The 13,050-nt window shown below is 34.7% G+C and overlaps 1 protein-coding gene across 4 annotated transcripts in view; it reads right to left on the bottom strand.

The window, feature by feature from the left end:
- LOC126970036 (cytosolic carboxypeptidase-like protein 5) overlaps positions 1–9,452 on the bottom strand; it is a 37,165-nt gene extending 27,713 nt beyond the window's left edge. For 3 of the 4 annotated variants that reach the window (XM_050815718.1, XM_050815723.1, XM_050815732.1), the window contains exons 1-5: positions 9,005–9,452; positions 8,692–8,843; positions 7,598–7,723; positions 3,524–3,734; positions 547–668 (exon numbers count right to left, since the gene is read on the bottom strand). In XM_050815718.1, coding sequence (XP_050671675.1) covers positions 547–668; positions 3,524–3,734; positions 7,598–7,723; positions 8,692–8,843; positions 9,005–9,107 — 714 coding nt within the window. In that variant the 5' untranslated portion in view covers positions 9,108–9,452. Of the gene's footprint in view, positions 1–546; positions 669–3,523; positions 3,735–7,597; positions 7,724–8,691; positions 8,844–8,948 lie in introns of all 4 variants that reach the window. The other variant, XM_050815740.1, reaches the window with a different exon arrangement.
- Between the last annotated feature and the right edge of the window lie 3,598 nt (positions 9,453–13,050).

The following is a 13,050-nucleotide window of genomic DNA, read 5'->3' as shown; positions in this document are numbered from 1 at the left end:
AACCATCATATTTTGAGCCCTATATGGTCGTTTGTTGAGGACTGATATTATGGACTTTGGGCCTTATATAATTTATACATCTAGATGGACTATGACAGCTGTGAAAACGTCGAAAATAATTGAATTTTGAGTTAACCTCTATTGTGAGCAATGTCATACAAATTATGAGTGTAAGATGTAACTAATCACGCACACTAAACTATTAAATCTGGCCTGTTTTTATTGGTTGTCTAACAGAAACAGACTATCGGTCGTTTTCAATAATCTATCTATCCTTAGCTTACTTACTAGAGGTAGAAAAATCTATCCTTTTACGCTTACTCACATTTCAATAACCTATTGACGGATAGCATTGGACTATAAGTAATAATGTAACTACATGTATATTGGACACAACTATGGATAGATAAGATCTTGTCATTAAACGGTGATAGCAATATATCCGTTACTAGAGATGCGATATTGAAAACGGCCGTATATCTTTATATAAATTATCTAAACTTTGGGCCTTGATCCACATAAAATATATTTAAATGAAAACCTTACCTTTTTATTCAAAAACTTAAATGGTCTATCTTGGTTATCAGGAAACAAGTTTTTCAGTCGTTCTTCTCTCTCAGAAGTTATTCCGTGAAGAGATGAGATTGTTAACAAATCAACGCGCCTTCCTGCAAATGTATAATGGCTGTATTTTATTTACTCAAAAATTAAATATCTCTACGAAAGCTGCAATAGTATTACCAACTTTGGTTTTTATTATGGAAGTGGAGGGCAAACCAGCCTACGGGACACCTGATGTTAAGTGATCACCGCTGCCCACATCTTGCAAATACCAGAGGAATCACAGCAGCGTTGCCGCTGAAGGTGTAGCGCTTTTTTTGTAGGTACCCATGTCCCATTATCCCGTAAACACCGCACAAGGAAGTGCCTTGAAAACCGCACTGTAGTGGAACGCCACACATCCAGATAGTGGGGATGATATTTAAATTTGTGGCGTGTAGTGCGAAGGTGTAATTCGGCGGCAAGTCTAACAGCTCTTTAGAACACTCCCCGTGATAGATGCGTTAGAAGCATAGATAATACACTATATACTAGAGATAGATGTGCAACTCATGTTTTTATTTTGTAAAATCAGTGTACCCAGGCCAAGAGATAGCGCTGCGTTAATTTTACGCTCTTAGCGTACCGTCGCTAGATGGCGCTAATTAGGTTTACAGTTTTTACTATTGTTGTAGACCGTATTTAATGCATATTGATGTTTGTTTTGTGTGGGTGGAAGTTATTATTCGTTTATTAAGTTCAGCAGTCACCTTTAAATAAGGAGAGCCATTAAATGATTACAACACCATAGTCAAGTCTTAAATAAGTAAGTTAAGTAAGTTTCTTACTATTACTAGCTCCACCTGTCATATATGTTAAATTATCGCATTCGTGGTGAAGTTGCAGTGTAACTTATAGAATAGGTGGCAGCACTTTCAATGTAATTTTTTTCATGTTTCAATCTAGGGAAGTTGTAAGAAGAAACACAATGAAGCGGCGTCTCTACGCAACGTCAGGTTATAGAGTTCACAGAGCACTGGATCCCCGAAATATCGAGCAGCCCTGTGTTGCACGCGGTCAAATGGTTCGAGTTGAGTGCGAAAACAATTCATTTTCGGGCTTACTCTGCAGAAAATGTTTATTTTTCATACGAAAGAATATTTTTTTCAATCCCTATTATATTATTATCACTAAGGTCACGTCGTTCGCAAGTTATTCGATAGGTACCAGCGTAAGGAATTTCGACCTTATGTCTCACACGATAAGATCGAGTATGACGTGCTGTTACATAGGTAAGCAACTAGTTTACTACTCTTGTTTGTTATTTCCTACATTGTGCGGCATCACTTGAGAATAATCCTTATAGGTATATGTGAATGCGTGGCGTGACTATTTAGAGCGATATAACAAGATATAAAAATGCCAGCTTATTTTTAATATCAGCAAGAAGTATTTTACTGACGGCCGGACTGTGTAGTAATGTACTTATATGCGGACTTAGGGACTACGCGCACTTATTCAGCTCCATTCGCGTTTCGCTGAACGATTTTGGTCACACTTATACAGCTCTGCTTCTATCAGCCGCGTACGGCGTCGTAAGAATGAGAATAATAAATATAAAACACGTCTGCACTCTTTAATCTTTGCGTGCATAATGATTACGTCAAATCGATGCATCGAACCATCCCTGTAAATAGCTGTTGCGCCGCATACGACAGCGAACAGTGCTGTACGCGGCGGAACGGCGCCGAACGCTCTCTATAGCAGTCGGATAATAAAAACACATTAATCCTCATTTTATGCTGGTTTGCCGCGAAAGCAGAATGGACTCGGAAAGCTGAATCGACGCGTACACGTCTCCATACAAAATTGTTGTTTTCTAAGGAAAAAAGCTGAATAAGTGCGCGTAGTCCCTTATACTGCTGTTTACCGAACTATCTGACATGTAATATTAAAATCGATATTAAGCTGTCAGTTATGCTTATGCTTGCCCGCAGGTTTGCTCGAACACACAAATAATGTTAAAATGCTATTATTCAAAGCATTCTACCAGTCTTTTTAAGTTTTTACTCGAGTGGCTTGTGGGTGCGTCGTATACACGCGGGGCTTATAGCGTTCTACGTGTCACAGATAATAATGCAGTTCGGAGGCTGTTGGGGCTACCGTGGCGTTGTAGTGATTCTCGAATGTTTGCTGATGCATCTGTGGATAGTTTCAATGCGCAAAAAAGCGGTCTCCATGTTGCAGCGTCTCCGTTTTAGTAGTAAAAGGCATAAGGCATTTATTTTCTCAAAATTGATTCCTGATTTTTGATGTCATTTCTAATAACTACTAGATACTACTACCGCTTCGGAAAAAAATGGCGCTCTAAGAGAGAAGAAACGGCGCAAGAAACTCTCCCAGCATTCTTTTTTTGCTCTCTTTTCAATAAAAATATACAATATTTACAAGTCATTTCTATCGCTATTGTACAGTCATTTCTATCGCTAACAGTAACAGCATACTAAAGATGATTGCTGCCAGTGCTGACTGCTCCTTCCAGTAACCAGTTTATAAATATATTTGGCTATTGATACTAACATAGTTCATAAGAAATATTGTTACTAATATATATGAAAGTCTTTGAATTACATAAATAATTCCACCTTCGCACGACACGCCACAAATTAGGATATCATCCCCACCATCTGGATGTGTGGCGGTCCTCGACAGTGCGGTTTTCAAGAAGCTTTCTTCCTCGTACTACTAAGTAGTGGAATGAGCTTCCTTGTGCGGTGTTTCCGGGACGATACGACATGGGTACCTTCAAAAAAGCGCGTACACCTTTCTTAAAGGCCTGCAACGCTCTTGTGATTCCCCTGGTGTTGCAAGAGAATGTGGGCGGCGGTGACCACTTAACACCAGGTGACCCGTACGCTCGTTTGTCATCCTATCCCATAAAAAAAAATAGATATTGTATATTTGAATATGACTGGACTCTTACCCTCAAGAGAATAAATGAGACACTCTCTGTGGTAGTAGATGTCATCCAGCGACTGCGAGGGAGGTATCGGCAGCATCTTGAGGTCAATAGAGTTCAGCGCAATCTGCAGCTCCGCAAATGAGAACGGGTACGTAAACGCGAAAAATGTTGTCGCTTTTGGATTGTCGCACGTCCGATACCTGAAGCTTAGCGTGAACGTGTTATCGTCCGTCTGAAAGTAACAAATAAATTATGTCTGCTATCCCGAAAACTCGCCAAATAATATAATTTTTGAAACCATTTCTTGACGGTTTATATTCTTACAAAAAATAATTATACATCTAGAGAATATGAGAAGAAAATTCATTTTTTATTTACATTTCTATTTTTTATAGACAGTGCAAAAAAAAATACTAAAATACCTCTAACTTTTACTTAGTTGGAGCCATGCTAATCATTCAATCTAGATAAAAATGTACGAAAATTTATTAATTGTACACTAATACTATTTAACATAACATACTTTTGTAAAGAAAATTGTATTATATTTGTAATAAATTAAAAATGCTTCTACTTCTGACTTAAAACTATAGCGATCTTGTACGAGAGAGGTAACTTAGGTCCGCTCGATTCCCCAGCCTTAGTTTTTGAGGAAATATAATCAGAGTGAATTTTTACGATGCGCGAGCACATCGTCACGCAAATTCGACACCCTGACGTTAGCTGGTCAACTATACCATTTGTATCATACTTCAGCTACCAAGCCTCACTTATATGTCTACTGAACCACAACCAATGGACGATAATTAAATAAATTTCAATATATATATGAGTTTTAAAATTAGAAAAAAAAAAAAAATCTCCCCAATTGTATAAAAATAATTTAATGATATTTAATTACACGTTACTTAACTAAATTATGCGGTATAATAATATGTATTGTTGTAGTGTGTTTGTTGCATCATTTTACATTTTACATATCATATTGTAATTGAAATGATCTGTAAATCTTGATATAAAAGAGTGGCAATGAGTTTCTTGCTACTTCTTCTCATTAGCTCAACCCTTTACGAAGTAGCGATAGATTCAATAAGCAAAATATTTTATTTATTTTGACATTCATAAGTGTCATTTCCGTGACCTACGTGAATAAACTGATTTTGATTTGATTTACTTTCATTGGTTGTACCTGTTTTTTCTATAAACGTAAAATAGCGAAAGGATAATTATTATTAAGGATTTTTGTTTTATTACGACAAAGAAGAATAACTTCTTGCATAAGTATACACACACTATTTTTGTTGTTGTTTGTTTTTACTGCTTCATAGAAATCTGTTGTAGACAAAAAAAAAGCGACTGTCCTGTCTAATAAAATTTTATCTGATTGAGTGATTTGACGTGTTGCGGCACTTCTTAATAATTAAGTGTGTGTGTGTAACGTGAAGACCCCCTCCTGTTCCCCTTTCACCCCCTCGCGCTCGTCCTGTTGTGTCAGTACGTTTTGCAGTTTTATTACCGTTAGGTACATGTCGTGATATTTTCGTACTTTCACTGCTATGTTTTAGAAGTTTTCATTGTTACGTTTTGTTGCTAATAGTTCAGTAGTTTCTGTTGTTGTATGTCGCTATAATAAGACTGCCAGAATAATGAATGAATTTTTTACTTAACCCACATTCTTTCATAAATTTTTGATCATTATAATAATAATAATAATAATCAGCATCACAAGTCTGTCGAGTCCGCTAGTTTAGTTATTATAATATCCTAGCTAGTTTTGCATACCGTAACAAAGCGAAGATGTGACATCATCGAAGTCAGATTCAGAGATTATGTAACCGGGTACTTGGTGCAAAAAAATAAGTTATTATTTTATTAGAATAGATACGTGAAGATTGAGGAGATTAACCTCTCTAGAGCTACTACAGGCTCTTGGACTATTGAGATACACAGTGGGATCTTTCTAGAACGAAAATCTATAACTGGACTAACATCTTCTTACCAAATTTGGCTAGGCGAAAGAATTATGGGCAGTGAAGCTGAATGCTGTTTTTTTTCACTTTTGTTCTTTTAGTACTGCAAAGAAACAATATATTTCCCTAATATTTCTACCACAATAAGCAAATATATTGCCCCTTTTCAGTATATCATATATAAATTTTTATAGATAGCTCCATTGAACTGATCTACGTACTTGATGTCTATTTGGTGGAGAATCTATCGGCAAGGTCAGGAACATCTTATGGGGGTATAATAAACCTACACTCAAGTCACAATTCTCTGACACTGTATGAAGTTCCTTGCTCATATTATGATGTCCTGTCATCCACATACAGGAGTAGTTCTAATTATGAGGGCTAATATAGCTTTAGACCAGAACCCCTTGGATATAAAAGGATACCAGCACCCTGCCGGATGCCGGCTAAATTATGGGTACCACAACGGCGCCTTTTTCTTACGTGAAGTAGTAATGAAGTGTATTAAGCATAATTGTGTTTCGATCTGAAAGGCGCCGTAGCTAGTGATATTACTGAGCAAATGAGCGCAGTTGTAGTGCCGCTCATAATTTTGGGTTTTTCAAGAATCCTGAGTGGTACTGCATTGTAATGGGCATGGTCTATCAATTACCATCAGCTGAATGTCCTGCCCGTCTGGTGCCTTATTGTCATAAACAAAAGCTATTATTACATCAAAAATCAGTTGAACGAAATTTTTTTTTAAAAATTCTGAACTGTATATTAAATAAAACTGTTGTGTATTAACAGTTAAAATATTGTCCAATTTTTATTAATTTAAAATATTTTATTTTTCCTATAAGCCATTCGTTCAGTTAATGTATTTTGTTTCAAAGCATGAAAATTATTATTAATAATAAAAGAAATAGAAATATAAACAATATGTTATGTTTTTAAAGTGATAACTCTCACTTCTAGGATTAATACACAAATAAAATTTGAAAAACAAAATTTTATGAAAGATGCGGGATTCGAACCCACGACCTCCGGCGTTCCGTTTATAACGAGGCGGTACTCAAACGGTTATCTCAGTTGGTTAGAGCACCGGCATGGAACGCCGTAGGTCGTGGGTTCGAATCCCGCATCGTTCATAAAATTTTGTTTTTCAAATTTTATTTGTGTGAATAGAAATATATTTACTTACCATAAGGAGTGACAATAACATAACATATTGCAACAACAATTGGAAAAATATCATGAAGCATTGAAAATTGTCATATAATATTTAAAAATCTTTGCATCAGGAAACATGTCATAAACTTAGTATATAAGTAGTAGTTAAGTACTTAGTTTATAAATAGCTTAGTTTATAAATAAGATTGTTCATGACCCTATTATCATTAGTAAGTCATGGATAACGGGGTTGATTGTACAAATAATTAACTATTTCAACAATTAGTTATCAAGTAATTGTTTGTTGTCCTGAATAAAATAAAATAACATGGGGATAAGAAACTCCCAGCCCATCTTTTAAATCATATAACAACTTAGCTTATTTAATATCTAATATATAAAATTCTCGTGTCATGGTGTTAAACATTGAACTCCTCGGAAATCGGCTTGACCGATTCTCATGAAATTTTGAGTGCATATTGGGTAGGTCTGAGAACATCTATTTTTCATCCCCCTAAATGTTAAGGATGGTCCACACAAAATTTGTTTTTTTAATTTATTTGACATTTTTTTTAAATTTGTTTGATTATGAGTCAGTCAGCATTAAAAAATACATACAACTTCAAATTTTCACCCATCTACGATCAAAAGTTACTTTTGTATTGCGATTTTAATATCGGCAATACAACATTTGCTGGGTCAGCTAGTAATATTATACAATTTTAGGTGACCTGCACAGAACCATGCATCATTATAGTCTATATATGATAATAAGCCTTATTTGTCCAAAGAAGCTTTAATATATTTCTTGAATTTGTGCTCAGTGAGTCCTAGTAGTGGTACTAGTAGACAGTATATATCCGGTATTTTATTGTATAATTTAATACCAAGACCTATGAAAGAGCCCCTAGCTCTAGCTAACTTATTAAATGATTTATTGTATTATACAAATAATTTTATTGTTACTTACAGTATGTATTGGACGATCCCTTATCCTCTCCCATTGGGGTTTCCCAGGTAATGTTCGTGTTACTGGAGCCATACCTTGATTATACATCTTGCCTTGCTTGTTCAGGTTTATCAGATTCAGCCTCACCTAGGACAACCAGCAGATTTTTTTTTCATGAAAATAAGGGACAAGACTAGCAGGACGTTCAGCTGATGGTAATATATACGCCCTGCCCATTACAATGCAGTGCCACTCAGGATTCTTGAAAAACCCCATAAATTCTGAATGGCACTACAACTGTGCTCATCATGTTGAGCTATAAGATGTTAAGTACCATTTGCCCAGTAATTTTACTAGCTATGGCGCCCTTCAGACTGAAACACAGTAATGCTTACACATACTGCTTCACAGCAGAAATAGGCGCTGTTGTGGTGCCCATAATCAAGCCAGTATCCTGTGCAAAGGAGCCTCAAGAGAGCGTCTTTTTCTTAGGCTGAGATCCATAGAGCATATAAGACTTTGTTCAGACTTTTCTCACATAAAACTTAGCTTAGTGTAAGCTTAGCATAATCTTTGATTTTGTATTAGTCATGTGACAGCTGAAATTTTGCTGAGCTTCAGCTAAGACAGCCCAATGCAATAGTAAATATCACATTTCATCACACTTAGCTAAGTTTTATGTGAGTAAAGACTGAGTAAGTTCTATAGATCTCAGCTTTAGTTTCAGTTCATTAGTGTGCAAGCACTATCTGTATTTCAGGCTGAATGATGTATTAGCTAGTTACTGAGATTTGATATATGATGTTACATGGTGACAAGTACAGTTGCAGATTCAGCATTTTTTTTTATGGAAAAGGAGGAAAAATTTGTGTACAATCATGTGGTGTTAAGTGATCACTACCACCTACATTCTCTTCCAACACCAGAGGAATCACAAGAGTATTGCCGGCCTTTAAGGATTGTGGATGGCACCCATTCATGCATGTAACACAAATGCACTTGTCACCATGTGAAATTCATGCTAGTCAGTGTCACCTTATTATAAGAAAGTTAATACAAATCTAACAGCACATTAATCTTTATGAATATATATTATGTAGTTTGATATTAAATACCTGCACATTAGGTTCGGCTGCTTGTATACCGAAGTAAAACCAGGATCGGTTGCCATTTTCAAATTCTGTTCCAGCACAATCTGGTCTTGTCCACAAATTAAACTCATAATCTGGTGCTTCTGCTACATTTGTTTTTGCATTCACAGTTGATGCTGTAAAAAATATCTTATTAAACTATACACCATAATACTACTGGTAATTATTAATTCTTGCTTCTCAAATATTTCGTAAATGTAATCATTAATTAAAATACGTACGATGCTTTGTTCAAATAAGATAAGTGATTTGTCCTAATTGTTGACATTGTACTCACTTATAAGCTCTGTTGGCACCCTTTCGACATGGCCAAGATTTCCTGAGTCAAAATTATGTATAAAATAAAATCCACCGCATTCTATTAAGTTATTACGAGCCATTACTAGATAAATTGGTCTGCATTATACAGATATAAGAATTATATTCAAATATGTTTATTAGTTTCAGTTCAGCACAATAATTTGCGTGAAAATGTAATTGAGTTATAGAACATATTCGGCAATTTCGATACGAAACCCTAAAATAAAAACTTTACTGTTTTCCTAAACAAAATTATGTAATCTTGTTGACATCGATTGACGGATAACAGCTGATTTGTTTTATTGTTGACTTTTTATATTTAGAACGATGAGTTTTTAATGCACAATTAATAAAAAATACAAGTTCATAAATTTTTAAGAGTTTACATTATACTGCTGCTTTAGACAAAAAACTAAAAATCTTACTAAACACAAACTTTAGATTTTAAATCACTCCTTTCCGTTCTCTCTCTTTCGCAATTTGGCCATACATTTTCTAAATGTTAAAATGGCGTCGTGAAAACCACAAACTACAAACTTATTAAGGGCGATGCACGAAGCATGGACTTATCAGGAACCAGTACTTTGAAAAAGTGTATACACAAAATATTATAAGCTTTATTTATTATTATTAGGGGTTTCGAGAGAAAAATCCAATTTTTTGTAAGGTGAATATTATAGTTTATTTAATCGGTGTTTTTACTATTTAATCTGGCAAAATCTGTGATGGTATTTTGAATTGCTCCTCGAGAAGAATTTTATTAACATTTAAAAAATGCAAAATCTTGGAATAATGGTAGTAAGTTGGGGCTAGATCTGGCGATTCAAATCAAATCAAGTCATTTAATTGCATAGATTGAGTGGGTACATTGGTGTTACATTATAATCATAGGAGCTAACAATCTGCCGGGTAGGCATGCAAAAATAATATTTTACAATTCTTGCTCTAAGTTTGCAGTGAAAAACATACTACATAAAAACCAAATTATTCATAAGTCTATCCATTATAATATTATAAAAATGTGAAAAATAAAAATTGCTTGCTAAAAATGTTAATTTGAAATATCTGAATTAACTTATTCTAATGACGGTAGATTCATGTCTTTTAAATACTCTTTAACTGAATAATATTTCTTCGTCATTAAAAATCCCTTAATTTTATTTTTAAAAGAGTTAATATTTAAGTTTTTGTCCGCTAATGATGCTGGTAGTTTATTATATAGCAGAGGAGCTATATTAAATATACTATTACCAAAAAGTGCCGTTGTATGCTGCGTGAAATATATCTTATTTTTTCTGCGTTTACTATCAGAGTAACTAAATAGTTGATCATTTGTTCTAATGAATACTAGCACTTCATATATATAAAGGCACGGGAAAGTAAGTATTTTAAATTGATCAAAATATGGTTTACAGGAATCAGTAGGGCTTAAATGAAATAGCTCTAGATAGCACTTATACATTTTTTCTGACATTTAAAGATTCTATCCTTATCTGTGGAATTTCCCCAAAATCCCCCTACCGAATCCCCGTACCGAATATTTGATGTGACATATGCGTTAAAAGCTACTAACACTGCGGACTGGTTTACTACTTTAGACAGCATGTGCAATGCAAATAAAAATCTATTTAGCTTCATGCACAAATTTTCAATATGGGTTATCCAATTTAGGCAATCATCAATATGTAGGCCTAAAAATTTTGTTTGTGTTATTTCAGATATTTTTTTACTTAGATAATTAATGTTCAATGCTATTTTATTGCGTCTATTTACAAATGTCATTATGCTAGTTTTGTCAAGATTTATGATAAAATTGTTACATTTCAACCAGTTTATAATATTGCCTATAGTATTATTAATGTCACTTTCAAAAGAATTTAAATTTTCACCTATAAATATCACTGTGCTGTCGTCAGCAAATAGAATCTCATGGTTGGTTACCGTAGGGAAATCGTTTATATATGTTATGAACAACAATGGACCTAATATACTTCCCTGCGGTACTCCAGTGGTTACGGTTTTTGACTCCGATATATATGGTGTTTCTGTTTTATCATGCCGTACTAACCTCGCTATTTGTGTCATTTGTTGCCTCCCCGTTAGATATGATTTTAGAAGTGATAAACTGTTTCCTCTAACCCCGTACACGCTTAGCTTATCCAATAATATTTGATGGTCGACATAGTCAAATGCCTTAGTGAGGTCCATATAAAGTACGCATACATGCTCTCTTTTATCTACATTAGTAATGACTTCCTTCAAGAAATGGTATGTTGCTAAATTAATTGATTTGCTTTTTTCTAAAGCCTTTTTGCTCTTCCTTTAATATTTCATTCTTTTCAGAATAATCGTTTAAGTTATTACAAATATACTTTTATATTATTTTTGAGAAAATTTGTATAAGTGTAACTGGTCTATAACAGTCCATGTCTTCCGTATTTTGTTTTTTAAAGAGTGGCTTCACAATTGAAGTTTTTAAATTATCTGGATATACACCATTCTCTACACATAGATTTGTAATATGACACAAAACTGGCAATATTATATCAGATACATATTTTACTGCTTTGGTACAAATTTCATCAAACCCAGTGCTATTTGTATTTTTTTGTGTTTTTATGATACTATTTATTTCAGTAGGCGATGATGGTTTCATAAAAATTGGATTCGGCTTGTTCCAGTTAGTGTTTGCTCTTTCATTAGTTGTTGACAAAATTTTACGACTAAGAATGTTCATTAAAAGCTTGTGCAATCTCTAAGGGGTCACTTATTATTTCGTTGCCTTTTTTAATACGTTGAATTTTGTTATTATTGAGTTTTAATCTATTTTCATTTAGTATGTCCCATGTAGTCTTAGATTTGTTTTGCGAATTTTTTATTTTATAATCATTTTGGGATTTTTGTGTTAGTTTGATGATATTTTTTAAACGCTTTCCATATACTTTGTAATTTTGTTTATTTTTATTATTAGGTTTTATTCTATATTTCCATAGTAACTCTCGTTTCCTTTTGCAACATTGTCTTATTCCTTTTGATATCCACTTTGGTTTTCTAATTGACTGTATTTTTATTTTAATGTAAGGAAAGCAGAGATAGTAAAGAAGTGAGAATATTGCGAAAAATCTATTGTATGCTTCATTTGGTTCAGATGTTTCATAAATATCTGAAAACGTAATACTACTTAGGTATTCCTTAAATTTACTCAAGTTTTCTTCGCTAATGTCTCTTCTTAAAATAAACCAGTATTCTATCCGACTAAATGTTTTAACAGTAAAGCTGAAAATTTGTCGATTACCGAGGTTGTTTCATGATAATGAGGGAAATCATGTTTAGTTTGAATGGCACCGTACCTAGTGAAATTAGCCAAGTCAGATGGGCCAATGAGACAAAATATTGTCTCACAATGATAGCGCAATTGCGATGCTACTGAGAATTATTATTATTATCAAGTTCGTAGAAGCTGTTCAATCGGCTGGAACTACGTTCTTCACTTTTACTCTCGAATTAATGGATATAAGGCATTAATTGGCCCTTAATTCCCCGGACGATGCTTCTCAGTATAGGCAGCTAAATCGGCAGATTTCCAAAACATTTACTCGCGGTATACGCACCCACGACAAAGAGTGTGTAACGGCGGCCATAGAGCGTAACAAGGGCCCTCAAGTATTCACCCGAGACTTTTCTATTGGGCAAAGCCAACTGACGACGCTGAAGACCGGTGAGGGCAGGATCATTTCGAGGAGGATTTTGAGGAAAGTCGATAAGTTCTACGGACAGCTATACACGATCGCATGGGCACCTGTTGTAAATAAGGCTGCAGACTCAAGCGTCAAATTTACCCGCGACTATACTGAAGATATCCCAGACAGAAAACAACAGGGCGCCCTTTGATGATGGAATTACAGACAGCTTTTCAGAGCAGGTGGTACTCCTGTGGTTAAGATTCTCCAGAAGCTATTCAATTCCGTCATGCTCGAGGGCAAAACGCTGCAAGCATGGCACAGAAATACAGTGGTCAGCACC

The sequence above is a fragment of the Leptidea sinapis genome, chromosome 1, assembly GCF_905404315.1.
Source record: "Leptidea sinapis chromosome 1, ilLepSina1.1, whole genome shotgun sequence".
NCBI lineage: Eukaryota > Metazoa > Arthropoda > Insecta > Lepidoptera > Pieridae > Leptidea > Leptidea sinapis.
The sequence above is the reverse complement of the archived record's forward strand: the minus strand, read 5'-3'. Positions and strand labels throughout refer to the sequence as shown.